The 14,515-nt window shown below is 40.3% G+C and overlaps 2 protein-coding genes across 6 annotated transcripts in view; one reads left to right on the top strand and one right to left on the bottom strand.

The window, feature by feature from the left end:
* Positions 1-14,515, bottom strand: part of NUSAP1 (nucleolar and spindle associated protein 1) — a 34,520-nt gene that overhangs the window by 7,263 nt on the left and 12,742 nt on the right. For 3 of the 4 annotated variants that reach the window (XM_027083953.1, XM_027083952.1, XM_027083950.1), the window contains 6 exons: positions 14,325-14,468; positions 13,155-13,311; positions 8,133-8,234; positions 6,931-7,040; positions 3,302-3,483; positions 1,126-1,283 (listed from right to left, as the gene is read on the bottom strand). In XM_027083953.1, the coding sequence (XP_026939754.1) occupies positions 1,126-1,283; positions 3,302-3,483; positions 6,931-7,040; positions 8,133-8,234; positions 13,155-13,311; positions 14,325-14,468 (853 nt within the window). The remainder of the gene's footprint in view (positions 1-1,125; positions 1,284-3,301; positions 3,484-6,930; positions 7,041-8,132; positions 8,235-13,154; positions 13,312-14,324; positions 14,469-14,515) is intronic. The other variant, XM_027083951.1, reaches the window with a different exon arrangement.
* Positions 1-14,515, top strand: part of NDUFAF1 (NADH:ubiquinone oxidoreductase complex assembly factor 1) — a 42,396-nt gene that overhangs the window by 24,704 nt on the left and 3,177 nt on the right. The window lies entirely within an intron of this gene.

The following is a 14,515-nucleotide window of genomic DNA, read 5'->3' as shown; positions in this document are numbered from 1 at the left end:
GGCACACCCCTGAGTTACTTAGAGGAGAAAGCTCAGGATATGGCAAACATTTAGTTCCTGCCTCATGTCCTTATCTGTGAGTATTTGTGAGTCCTTTCTCAGTATTAGGCAGGTGGCTGCTGCTCAGTGACCCCTGCTCCATGTAAAATGACACAGTCACATCTTAGGCAAGTCCACTCTTCATTTTCTAGCCCTGCTCTCTGCCCAAGCCCCTTTCTTCCCCTATTACAGGATGATTTAGAATGTTATGTGGAATGTTTCCTTGCTGATATAGAAACGATTAAGGGTGGGTAGGAATGAGAGAGGTCATCTAGAGGAAGAATCATAAATTTTCTGATCCCACCTCTGTACTCTCTCTTGAAATTTAGTTGTCAGTCCCACTATTCAATCTTTAATTTAGGTGTCAAAGGCATGAAAAAATCCTCAGAGTCTCCACACTGATTATTACCAACAATAATACTCTCTTCTTGTTTAAACTCTTGCTGGATTGCTCTAGTCTCAGGGAATCTGGCAGTCCTTCCTGTGTAATCAAGGCTCTTGCCTGACATTCAGTAGGACTCTTGAGAGAATTTTGATATACTCAGTTCTAATACAGGCCTTAACCTGTTGGTGATACTCTTTTAAACCTTCACACTGCTATTGCAGTGTTCTTTTGAAAACCACTTGGTCTTTGTAGGTGATGATTAAGTAGACAGTGTGTAGAAGATTATCTATATGGCTTATTCTGGCTTATACAATCTACTAGTAGTCAATAGTGTGGCATTTATTCCATGAACTCTGGGTCCTGTTAGTTTCAGAGTCTGGCAGAACCATTCAGAGGCTGTAATGAATACTGTAATCCCCCTCCTAATCCCTGAGAAGGGGCTGAATGTTCTTCATTCAGGACAGGATGGAGTCCTCTGGCAGATATGTCAGGTTTTTTTGTCTGTGTCTCTGGCACTTCCCTTGCCAGTATAAATGAAAACTATGCTAGACAAATTTTTGCTTTTGATTCTATAGATAATGGAGAGGCTTTAAAGAAACAGACAATCATATTAGGAAGCTACATGGTTTAAAGATAAACCAGAACTTTGGGGGGTGGGAGGGAGGTTGTTTTGTTTTGTTCTGTTTTTTTTTTTTTTTTACCAGCAGCAGATTCAGCCCTTGTGGTCTTTAACTTGTGTGTCTCGAGCACAGCCTGGCCTTTTGGGGTACTCCCAGATGTGGTCACATGTGCAGACTTTCTGGCTGGAGTCTTGGTCAGTGAACGCTTATGCTCATTATCTTTAGTAGCAGCTGAAAACCTAAATAGGACAGTGGAGTATAAGACATGAGTACTTGGGTCAAGCTTCTAAACAAAACCACCTACCCATCACCAAGCACTGAAAGGGCCTCAATAAATACTTGTTATACAAATGAACCTCTTTCACAGAATAGACATGTTCTTAAACAATGATGCTAGAGCAAATCATTTATCAACTTCTGTTATTTGTAAAATATGGTTTTATATTCTCTGCTCTCCCTGCCTTGGCCAAAGACAGTATAAGGCAGAGCTCAAAGGAGATGCCTATGGGCCTCAAGTTATAGTTTAGGAGGTATTTTTAAAAGCTCCCCTTCTTTCTCCTCCTCCTAGTGAGGGCAAGTCTGAGGGAACAGGAGATTGCTATGCCAAATGAGTGATGGGAGCATTTCTTCCATCTTCCTAGAAGAATGTCATTCATTTGGGTGGTACATAAGTCCTTCTCTACTCAGAGCAAGTTGCCATAAATGTTTTTCATTGATCCTCTGATGCAGAGTTTTTCTACATTTTAACATCTCTGAAATTAGAATGTGTTTTACAATTGGTAACACATCAAAGTTAGTCGGCAGTGCTTTTTCTTAGTGGTTCATAGAATAATGGTGAGTCTTCAGTGGATGGTATCTTAGATTCAATGAAAATCCAGTAATGACAGACATAAATACACATAGGGTTGTTGGTGGTGGGTTAACAGAAGGGAACTTCTGGACTTACAACTAAAGATTTGATGGTGATCCTGAATCAACATCTAAAATTATTACTCAAGACTCTCTACAACAGAGTTAAGAAAATTAGATGCGGTAGGAAAAGTGCTACTAATTCCAGGCTGTTTTGTACCCTGCATGAAGCAAGGACTAGCCCCCGACCATGGTGTTCTTAACTATTAATAAATACAATCAGAACTGCCAAGTATAGGTACCTCATATTCCAGGCTAACTCAATAAGAATTCCAAATTCAAGGGCATTTTTCAGTTTTTAAAAACTATGTCAGATAATTGCACGTGCTGGGGAAGTGTTACCATGCACCAGTTCTGTTAGATGCCGCAAACGCCCTTAAAAAAGGAGAGAATCAAATTTCGGTATTAAGAGAAAGGAGCCTGAAGATCTTCATCTGTGGGGACAGTCACAGTTGAGGGCTCACCTGATGTCAGGAAAGGCACAAGCAAAGAAAACAGGGATCAATGAGCATGAGATGGCTATGCTACTGCAGTACCCAGTAGGTTACAATGTTCATAGTTTAGGATGAGTCAATTCTTTAGCTCACTACATTGGGAGATTAGGAATTTAGCTTCAACTTTAGATTTATGTCAACGGAAAAATTTCTATTTACACATCTTTGCAGACATACATTAAATTAATAAGGTAAAATATCCATATAGATCTTATTTTCTATCTTTACTTATGAATCAAATGTGAGCTTAGGGGGACTTCTCTGGTGGCGCAGTGGTTAAGAATCCGCCTGCCAATGCAGGGGACACGGGTTCGAGCCCTGGTCCGGGAAGATCCCACATGCCACAGAGCAACTAAGCCCGTGCGCCACAGCTACTAAGGCTGTGCAGTGGGGCCCACGAGCCACAACTGTTGAGCCTGTGTGCCACAACTACTGAAGCCCATGCACCTAAAGCCTGTGCTCCGCAACAATAGAAGCCACTGCAACGAGAAGCCTGCGCACCACAAGGAAGAGTAGCCCCCGCTTGCCGCAACTAGAGAAAGCCCGGGGGCAGCAATGAAGACCCAATGCAGCCAAAAAATAAATAAATTAAAAAACCAAAACAAAACGAATAAAAGGTAGTGTTTTAAAAAAAAAACACGCGAGCTTAGGGAAGGTGGACAAAACAAGAAAACACAAATTTAAGGGAAAAAAAGTAACATAAATAAAACCAGTTTGCTGATCTTTCTCTCTATTCCGATCCTTTCTCCTTTTTCATCAACACTAAAATATTTGTTGTAGTCCACCTGAAATGTATTAGAAGCAGTAAAGCTTTGAGCCCTCGCCCTTGGTTCCATTTTGGAGCTCTTCTTTACCTGACGTTCATCTTAGCTGCTGAGAGCACGGAGCGCTTGGCCAGCCCCTTCACACACGAGGTGCTACGGCCTGCGTGGGGCCGGCCTTGTGAGCCCCGTTGGCTGGCGGGGGTACGAGCCACAGAGAGTCTTTCTCGGGGAGGAACTGGAGTTGCCACCACTCCCTTAGTGCCGGGCTGCTTCTGAAGAAAGGGAAACGCACCACATTAAAGCTGGCCTCTGAGACAGTATTGTCTGGGCAAAGTGCAAGAGAGTGCCCCCATTTATCCCGTTTCATCGCCACTTTTAACCCTGTCATCCTTCCTTCCCCACTACCTCACCCTACCCTACCTGCCTGGCAGGCTGAGCAGTTCCCTGCACCTGTGTTGCTATGGTGACTCTGATTTAAGAGAAACTTCTGGTTGTGCTGAGTAACGTGTTACAGAAAGCCTTTCCCAGCTACCATGTCCCCAGGTATTTTCTAACTAGAGAAAGCAGGTGGCTAAACAGTCCCCCATGGCCAGAAAGGGAGGATAAATCGGTTCTCTTGGAAAGATGGTTCCTTTGAGAGCATGATATGCAGTTTATTAAATACAAACTCAAAGAGAAACCTACTATGTAAAAAGCTTATGGAATCTACAAATAATTCCTCCCCTACCCACCCCTGGCTCTCCAATAGCTTTTTAAAGTTCTTTTTAAAAAACCTAAAGAAAAGAAAGAAGGGAGGAAGGGAAATGCTCTCTTTGAAATGGCAGGGAAGGGTTCCACTTATGTTATCTTTTTCTAGATACTGTCAAAGCACAAAGAATGATTGAATGTTTCACTATCATTAGTCTAAGCTCTGTTGCAAGCAGAAGAAATCTAACTTCACTGACAGCAGAGATAGGACTATTAAAATTGACAATGTAAAGCCAAAAGACATAAAAATTCTGATTATATCCTATGAAATAATACAAGAAACTAGAGAATTATGTTAACTTCTCATTTCAACATACGAGCAGAAGAGATTCTCCTGTTGTGAGACAAATTTAAAACCAAAGTATTTGGTAAATACATATCTTTACTATAAGCTGAAAACTCAGGTTAGATGTATTAAGTATGCTGTTATATTTAACCACACCTTTTATGCCTTCTTCTGTCTTTCCCCTAAAATTCCCACTTTCCAGTATACCTGGTGATAGAATCACCAACTCTATACCTTTGCTTGAGCAACTTATGTTTAAATGATTCTACTTGCACTGAATATGAATCTTTCTGACTTTTCAGGTAGAATATTATTCCGCAGACTCTAGTAGTACTAATTTATTTTGTTTGCAGTGTATCTAATCAATTCCTTCCTTTCTTTTAGCAAAAAAAATCCTGTTTTAACAAAGCAAAGAGCTCAATCATACCATACATAAAAATTAAAATGTGGGTTAAGGAGTAACATAGGGAAAAATAATAAAAGCAGTAAAAATAAATATAAGAGCATATTTTTATGATCTTGGGACAGGGAGAGCAAGACAAAACCCTCAGTTTTAGAAGGAAAAGCTGGATAGTTGGATAAAACAATAAAACCTTCCACAAGGTAAGACACTGTTAAGACAAACTGTGGGAAAGTATTTAGAACATATAATACATAATATATGTCATTAATATAGATAAGTGGCTCATAAATCAGCAAAAATTAAGAAAAAGCAAATTCACAGCAAAATCATCAATGAACACATATAAATATTTGTAACATAAACATGTAACATGTAATGATCAGAGAAATGCAAATTCAATTGGGATTTTGTCATATACTGTCAAAGATCAAAAAATTTGATCATTCCTACTGTTAGCAAAGTAAACAGGCAACTCAGGGCACAAGGTTTCAGATCATTGCAGAGGGGAGCCATTTGGCAACTAACTCAATCAGGTTTCCATCCTCTAATCATGAAAGGAGAGATTGGTCACAGCCAGAATGATTCTCTCTAGATCTCTGCTCATTTCTTATTGTCCATCACTCTCCAAATGACCAATCCCCAAACAAGTCAACCGTCAAGAAATCCATATTAGCTATGGTGAAGTCACTGTAATTGTTTTTTATTCTCTAGTCTCCAAACAGATCATACCAAATAACCCATTTGATTAGCCAATTCCTTAAACAGTGGCGCTGGGGTGGGATTTTAGAACTCATTCAGATGGGGCTATCAACTAAAAAACAACATAAGCTACTCATTTATTCAACACATCTTCAAGGCTACAATCAAGTTTGTGGTTGAAGCAGTTGTTCTGCCCTTAACTTTTACCTGGAAATTAATTCATCCATATTATGTAGTACAGAAAGCTTGACTTTCAATCAAGTACTTAAGTAGGCTCAGCTTCATGGTAAGGAGAACGAGTGGCCCTCCTTACAGGCATATTTGCAGCTAGCTCATGCCTATGCAGAAAAAGAAGCTGTCTACTTTCTGTAAAGCATCAGCAGGACACCCTCCCCCGCTCCTCCGGGATGGGCCTCTTGTCCCAATACTCAGCTGTGAATGTTGTGATACTTAGCCCTTGCTAATAGTTAAGAGTCTTCTTATGGACATACTGAATAGCTCTTCCCTGGATTGTCCACCCATGTTGTTAGATCACTATGAAGGAATGGAGATGTTTAATGCCAAGACTGTTTGCTAGAAGGTTGTTAACAGCGTCTTCAACTGTGGTAACAGTGGTTTTATAAATGTTCAAATGAACATTTATTATCCAAGAGTAAGCTTCTAAGAACCGTATGTTTTTTGTTTTTTGTTTTTAATTATTTAGAACTTATTACCCAGTGCATTTCCGCATTGGCACTGATATCAGAAAACTCAAAACTCAACTGAGTGACTGATATATTAGTCACTGTACCTGTTAACAGTGCTCATTTTCTGCCCCTTTTAAACCAGATTTATACTGTTTTGTGTTGTGTGTAATACCACAAACTGCCTCAAATTCTTTGAGAAATAGGCAGGTTATTATGTATTATTAAATTCAAAAATGTTTCCCATCCATCTTTGTGGCACCCCTTTAACACCAGATACCATGTAAGACAGGAACATCAACTTCCTAGAATGTTATTTACTCACTACTATGCTGCTAACTCAGCCTCAGGGTTGACTTTACCTTCTCTTACTCGAAGCTGCTTGAGTCCAGCAGGACCTGGCCTGAAGGCCCCCCACCCAGGGAGCTCAGTTATGACAGGAAGCCTTTAAATTAGCAACTGCTAGTCACTCATTTTCCCTTTAGGTCAGAGACAGGGAGAGATGGCTTCAGCCATATATCAGTCCTTCCCCAACAAAAGTGATAGGCACAGTGTCTGAATGTGGAAAACAGAACAACTTATTGCTACTTTGGAGTTCTTCCTTTTTTTTTCCTTTTTTTACTGTTTACTTTAAAAAAATTTTTTTACAAATTTTTAAAAAATGTTTTATTTTTTTAACTTTATTTTTTACAGAATTCTTTTTCATAGTGAAGATTCACTGCTTTATCTGGAGGGTTTTGAAAATTCTCAAAAACAAATTTAAAATAATAAAAATACATTAGACTCAAATCCATTCCACTAGTAGAATAATAGCTAATTGTATTAACCATTGTATATACACAGTATCAACATTAAAAACAAACAGCTTAGTGGCATTAAGAACATAATTTTATCAGCATACCTTCAGTTCATTAAATGAATTGTGTTCTTCAAAATGTTTCTTTTTTCTCTCAACATATTGATCAATGGACTCCATTTCCTTAAAACGAGCCTCATGAAGCTTCTTAAAATCTAGAATATTTCCCCAAATATGACAATTAACAACAAGACAAAATCCATTTATTCACCTTCCCTATGTTTTTCTGTTAACACTTATTCTTGTCTTGGCATCCCTGACATTCAACTTCAGCATCATCTTTGCTAAAATTTTAATTTCAAAACATTTAGGTTTTAAAAGTCAGGGGCAAAGCATATTCACCTTATAAACTATCGAACACTGACCATCTCTCCGTTGTCCATTTCACTGCTGACTAACATCTTCGTTTAGTCCAGAGGATAAGAAAAGACTAACAGATTTGTCCTCTCCCCTCACCAATTAATTAATGGCCTTTACTTAATCACAAATTTGACACGTAATAATGCTAAGAAAGCTCTATGCAAAGGATTGGCAAACTTTCTGTAAACGGGCAGACAGTAAATATTTTAGGCTTGGCGGTCACATACACTGTGGTCTCTGTCTCATATTCTTTCTTATATACAACCTTTTACAAATGTAGAAACCATTCTTAGCTCAAGGGCTATAAGACAGGCCAAGATGGGCAATAGTTTGCTGACTCCTGCTCTGTACTATTCTAACTAATTATATTCTTATTAAGTATAATTGTTAGAATTTCTCAAATATGCTAAGCAGCATTTTAAGTACTCTAAATATATAGCACAGTCAACATTCTATGTGCCAGGCAATAGAGAAAGAGAATTACATGTCCAGAAATGGAGTCCCTTAGACTTATTACTAAAAATAATAAGTTTTTACAAGGTAGACATTGTGCCAAGTATTTGATACACATTAATTCTCAGATATTTCATGAATACTTGCTACAGCCTAGCTGCCCTGCTAGGTAATCAGAAGTGGAAAACTGTCTTAATTAATCCATATATTAACCTGATGAAATAGGTAGTTTAATTATTCCCACTTTAAACTGAGGACGTGGGTTTACTGGGGATAAATAAGTTTCCCAAGGTCTCACAGGCAGAAAATGGGGGAACGAGGGCGCAAACCCCAATGCCAGTGTCTGAGCCTTCGGCTGTCACAGTGCACTGCCTCGCCAGCGTCAGCCTGAAGGGGGCCAACCACCATTTTGTTTCTTTGTGTGCAAAACTTACTTGGAGTAGTGCTTGCAGTTCTTTTATTTTTTCTGGGTTTGGAAAACCCATCTGTGTAGAGAGACTTCTTTCTTTCTGAAGGTATCTTTGGACCTTCATTACCTGAATCCAAGGATACAGAACTAATGAAAGATTTCCAAAAATTATTCCCATTAAGAAATGTAAGTTAACGTGGAGCATATTCATGTGATAGGCCTCTGCCAAGGTATAGGAGAGACGGCACAAGGAGCACAAAGCATTAGTTACAGCATCACCACAATTTTAGCTCATATTTCAAGTAGACAGAAATTTTATGCTTCTTGTATAGATGTTTTTAAATTTCTGTATGTTTATAAAACTCTTTTCCAGAACTTTTGCTATGAACATGTCTAGTTGTTTTAACAAGGATGATAAAAGTCACACAATCCCACCAGCCTAAGAAACACTATTATCATTTTGGCTATTATTATATTTATTATATTTTCTCAGGTCCTTTGCTTCTATACTTGTTTTGCTTTTGTTCTTTAAATCCAGTTAAAGCCATCATGTATATAAGGGTTGCTATTTCCCCCTACTTATCTCCCACATTCTAGTATCTTTTTCAGCTTAAGGCAATCTACTAAAAACTGTGCAAGTGGGTTTTCAAGAAATGCTACTTATAAAGTCACTCATCCTTAAGGTTTCCCAATGCATCCATAAAACAAGGCAAAAGAATGACTGGATAGAGCAGAGGGGTTATAGGGCTTTTGCTTGGACCTTGGCCATGAAATAGGATATTTAAGGAGTCACAGTCATTCCTCACAAGATACTTATTACAAATGGAAATATAATAACTATTACAAAGGAGCAACCTAGCAGACACCACCATAACCAGGTGATGCAAGTTGATAAGACTAGTCATAGAACAAACCAACATCTGAGCCCTCTGGGGTGCTGAATGAGGAGGACACAGCCCTAGTTTGCGGGATTCCTGCCAATAGTGCATGATCTGAATCTAACCATCAGCAACATTAGACAAACCAAGTCAGAGGACCCAAGAAACTGTATTTAAAAAAGGTCAATGCGCTAGAAGACAAAGGAAGGCTGCGGAACTGTTCCAGATTAAAGTAGCTTAAAGAGACATGGCAGGACTTCCCTGGTGGTGCAGTGGTTAAGAATCTGCCTGACAATGCAGGAGACACGGGTTCGAGCCCTGGTCAGGGAAGATCCCACATGCCGCAGAGCAACTAAGCCCATGTGCCACAACTACTGAGCCTGCGCTCTAGAGCCCGTGAGCCACAACTACTGAGCCCATGTGCCACAACTACTGAAGCCCATGCGCCTAGAGCCTGTGCTCCTCAACGAGAAGCAACCACAATGAGAAGCCTGTGCACGGCAACAAAGAGTAGCCCGTGCTCGCCGCAACTAGAGAAAGCCCATGTGCAGCAACGAAGACCCCACGCAGCCAAAAATTAAAAAATGTATAAATAAATAAATTTATTCAAAAAAAAGAGAGACATGGCAATGAAATGCAAAGGATGAGTCGAGATTTGCCTTTGTTTTAAGGGACATTGCTGGGATGAAATCTAGATAAGGTCTGTCTACAGGTTAGTTAGCAGGTCTCACACTTTCTAGCCTCAGGATCCCTTTGTACTCTCAAAAGTTACTGAGGACCCCAAAGAATTTTTGTTCATGTACATTATATCAATATGTGCCATATTAGATATTAAAACTTAAGACATTAAAAAATAATTGATTCACTAAAAATATACCCACTATACGTTAAAATAATTTATGAAAAATGGCTAAAATTTCTAAATCAAAAAAGTGAGTAGAGCGTTTTTTGTTTTTGTTTTACAATTTCTTTAACATCTGACAATAAAAGGCAGCTGGATTCTCTTTTCTTCTGTATACATATGTTGTGATATATTGTTTTGATTGAATATATGAAAACGAATTTTGTCATATACAGCTATGTGGTTGAAAGTGAAGAGTATTTTAATAGCCTTTTCAGATAATTGTGGATATTCTTCTTTGATACTATACCAAACCTTGACAAGTGGTTGTTTCTCAGAGGTTAGTTGTAATGTGGAATAAGAAGAAGCCCTATCAGTGAACTTTCTGCTCTCTGTACATTTGTGAGAAAAAGTCCTGATGTTTTAAGAAACACAAATATTTAGGGGTAAAGGGGAACATAACTGAAACACTCTCAAACAGTTCAGGAAAAAAATGTATATAACACATATATGTACGTAGATATGTATATAAATATAAATAGAGAGGAGGATAAAGCAAATACGTCAAAATATTAACATTTGAGAAATCTAGGTGAACGATATATAGGAGCTCTTGGTACTATTCTTACAACTTTAAGTCTGGAATTATGTCAAAGTTTAAAAAATTCCTCTCACCAGAAACTGCATGATCAGATTTTTCTCCTTCAAACTGCCTGTGTGCTTCATTGGGCAACCCTGACTTAAAGGGTCCACCCTCATTCTTCCCATGCCTTCAAAACTGGGTCCTAGAAGTAAGTCTTCTTGACAACAAGATTGGTGGAATAATAGATATTTTAAATTCCACCCCCACTTCTGACCCTGTCTTATTTCTTTACATTCCCCTCGTCTCAGGATTTCAAAATGGGTTTATGAGGCATATGCATCAAAATTACCTGGGGTACTTATTAAATCTGCAGAATTCCAGGCTCACGTCAGACCTACAATCAGAACATCTACCTTCTTTAACTTTCTAGATTTAGTAAGACATTCAAAATTCTGGGGTAACTGGGAGGGCTCAGCATTAGAAATTCTGCATTTAACTGCTTGGTGGACATGAGTGGATCATCTTCTCTCCCAATCCCCTCAGGCAAGCCTCAGGTCCCAGATAGATGTGCTGGGGGAAATGAACACTGAAACACTGTTGCAACTGGCAGGCTTCCCGAGGGATGAAATCAGAAAGCACCAAGTCCTGTTAGGCATAGGGGAACTGAAGTTTTCTGGCCTTATTGAAACAAATTTTTAGTTGAGAAAGTTTAGGGAAGAGGTTTTTAGGAGGTTAGAGACTAAGTAAAATATACATTTATCATAATAAAATGGCCACCCCCCTGGGAAGGTAGACTCTGCAGATCCTTTTTTTTTTTTTTTTTTTGCGGTACGCAGGCCTCTCACTGTTGTGGCCTCTCCTGTTGCGGAGCACAGGCTCCAGGGCCATGGCTCACTGGCCTAGCCGCTCGGCGGCATGTGGGATCTTCCCAGACTGGGGCACGAACCCGTGTCCCCTGCATCGGCAGGCGGACTCTCAACCACTGCGCCACCAGGGAAGCCTGCAGATCCTTTTTAACTGTCCTACTTGAAGGGGCTAACAGGTACCTGTCTCTGGAGCAGGCCAGAAGGAGCTAATTGGCAGAATGAGCCAGGCTCTCTCCTCATCCTGCCTTAAGATCAACTGCCTTAAACTTTCCAGATACCACTCATATTCTGCTTTCTACACGGTTATTAAAGGTGACCTGATGGGGCTTCCCTGGTGGCGCAGTGGTTGAGAGTCCGCCTGCCGATGCAGGGGACACGGGTTCGTGCCCCGGTCCGGGAAGATCTCACATGTCGCGGAGTGTCTGGGCCCGTGAGCCATGGCCGCTGAGCCTGCGGGTCCAGAGCCTGTGCTCCGCAACGGGAGAGGCCACAACAGTGAGAGGCCCGCGTACCGCAAAAAAAAAAAAAAAAAAAAAAAAAAGGTGACCTGATGGCCTACTGTATTTGGTTCTAACTTTTGCTTTCATTGCTGAACCCTTAGAAGTTCTACATAATGGTGTTACGGGTTGAACTATTTCCCCAAAAGAGATATGATGAATGAAGTCTTAACCTCTAATAATTGTGATCTGACCTTATTTGGAAAGAGTCTTTGTAGACATAATCAACTTAAACCAAGGTCATTAGGATGGACCTAATCCAATATAACTGGTGTCCTTTTAAGAAAACGATGTAAAGAAAAAGACACACAGGAACTTCCCTGGTGGTCCAGTGGTTAAGAATCCGCCTTCTAATGCAGGGGACTTGGGTTTGATCCCTGCTCAGGGAACTAAGTTCCCATATGCCATGGGGTAACTAAGCCTGAGTGCTGCAACTACTGAGCCCATGAGCTCTAGAGCACGCATACCACAACTAGAGAGCCCGTGTGCCACAACTAGAGAGCCCGTGTGCCACAACTAGAGAGAAGCCCACGCACTGCAACAAAGATCCCACGTGCCGCAACTAAGACTGGACACAGCCAAATAAATAAATAAATAGGGACTTCCCTGGTGGTGAAGTGGTTAAGAATCTACCTGCCAATGCAGGGGACACGGGTTCGAGCCCTGGTCTGGGAAGATTCCACGTGCTGCAGAGCAACTAAGCCTGTGCGCCACAACTACTGAGCCTCCGCTCTAGAACCCACGAGCCACAACTACTGAGCCCACATGCCAGAACAACTGAGGCCCATGGGCCTAGAGCCATGCTCCACAGCAAGAGAAGCCACTGTAATGAGAAGCACGCACACCCCAAGGAAGAGTAGCCCCCGCTCGCCGCAACAAAGACCCAACGCAGCCATAAATAAATGAATGAATGAATGAATGAATGAATATTAAAAAAAAAAAAAAGAAAGAAAAAGACACAGAGAGACTGCCACATGATGAGGAGGCAGAGATTTAGCTGCAAGCCCAGGTCTACAGCCACCACCGAAGGTACAAAGGGGCCAGGAAAGATTCTCCCCAGAATCTTGGAGGAAGATGGCCCTACTGACACCCTGATTTTAGACTCCAGCCTCCAGAACTGTGAGAGAATAAATTTGTGTTTTTTGGTTTTTCTTTTTTGGCCGCACCGTGCGGCTTTCAGGATTTTAGTTCCCTGACCAGGTACTGAACTCGTGTCCCAGCAGTGAAAGCGCCAAGTCCTAACCACTGGACTGCCAGGGAATTCCCAAATTTCTGTTGTTTTAAGTTGCCCAGTTTATTGCACTTTGCTATGGCAGTCCTAGGAAATTAATGCACATGGTTACCCTAGCAATTTTGGATTTTTAAAAAGTTACTTGGCATACCATTTATTCCACTTTTTCCTGAGGGCACTGCCTTCTCATCTTGACTCTTGTTTGGTAGAGAAGGAGCTTCTACAATAGTTCTGAGAGCCTGGTTTTCATGCTTTTCTTGATTCTGGAATTCAGTAGGATCACATACTTTTATCTCTGAATGATCCTGCTACAGATTTTAAAAGAAAATAAATGATTTCAATAACAAATAAGAAGGAATCACACTTGAAAATTGCTAAGAGTAGATCTGAAAAGTTCTCATCACAAGAAAAAAACTGTAACTACATGAGGTGTTAACTAGACTTATTGTATATATATTGTGAAATGATCGCCACAAATATTGAATCATTACATTGTACACCTGAAACTGATAGGATGTTACATGTGAATTATATCTCAATTTAAAAACGTATCATTAAAAACATTGCTTATATTCAGACATAAAGAAAGAAAAAAGTAATCACTGCCTTCCAAAGATAGGCACCAAATTGAGGAGGAAAATGAATGAAGAAAGAAAAGTAGGAGAACAAGATTTTTGAGTGGCAGATTTGGTTCTCTGCCTCACCAAATGTCATGAGAACATGCATCTGGGAATAGTAGAGACTAGGGACCACTGGAAGGCATACAACCTCTAGGAGAGCAGAGGTTGCTCACCTAGGGAGGAGAAACTAACTAGACAAGCTAGTGACTAAGGGACTACACAAGACTAGAAAATAAAAATTAGGACCATCTTGTAAAAGTTACATTTGAATGAAAGGATAATAAAATCAGAGTCCTCTCAGAGCAAGTGGGAGAAGCCCCCGGAATCACGTGACCACACTGTTCAAAGACTAAGCTCAGCTGATCACGAGGCCCGGGACAAGATAGGAAGGAGGAAAAAAAAATCATATTTGATGTTGGTATCTCTTTCCTTCTTACTTACTACACCTCACTTAAGAAAACACTCAATGAATGTTCATATTATTCAGCAAACATTTAATTTGTGCTTAATACTTACTAAGTGCTTTCCGATTGCCAATGCCCGGGGTGTGATGAGGCCAGACTCAGGTTTGTGCTTTCATGGAGCTCACAGCAGTGTTGCCACCACCCGATATCATAAGGGAATTAAGAGAAGGCTCCCTAATAATATACCAGTTTGGGCACAGGTGGTAGCTTATTTTTAGTTTGCACATTTCTATTCACCTGAGAGTCAGGGCTCCTGTAGACAGTCCTGCGCCTTCTCCTTGTTTTGGTGACATGTCCCACTGGCTCCCTCTCAGCTTGCTCCTGGCTGCTGAGCTGTACCTCAATCTCATCACAAGAAGATGCAGAAGTTTGAATTTCATCCTGAAAAAGAGAGACATTAATCTGCCATGTCCAATGTATAGAGTTAC

The sequence above is a fragment of the Aethalodelphis obliquidens genome, unplaced genomic scaffold (genome assembly GCF_003676395.1).
Source record: "Aethalodelphis obliquidens isolate GAN/ISIS:26980383/991018 unplaced genomic scaffold, ASM367639v1 scaffold51, whole genome shotgun sequence".
NCBI lineage: Eukaryota > Metazoa > Chordata > Mammalia > Artiodactyla > Delphinidae > Aethalodelphis > Aethalodelphis obliquidens.
The sequence above is the reverse complement of the archived record's forward strand: the minus strand, read 5'-3'. Positions and strand labels throughout refer to the sequence as shown.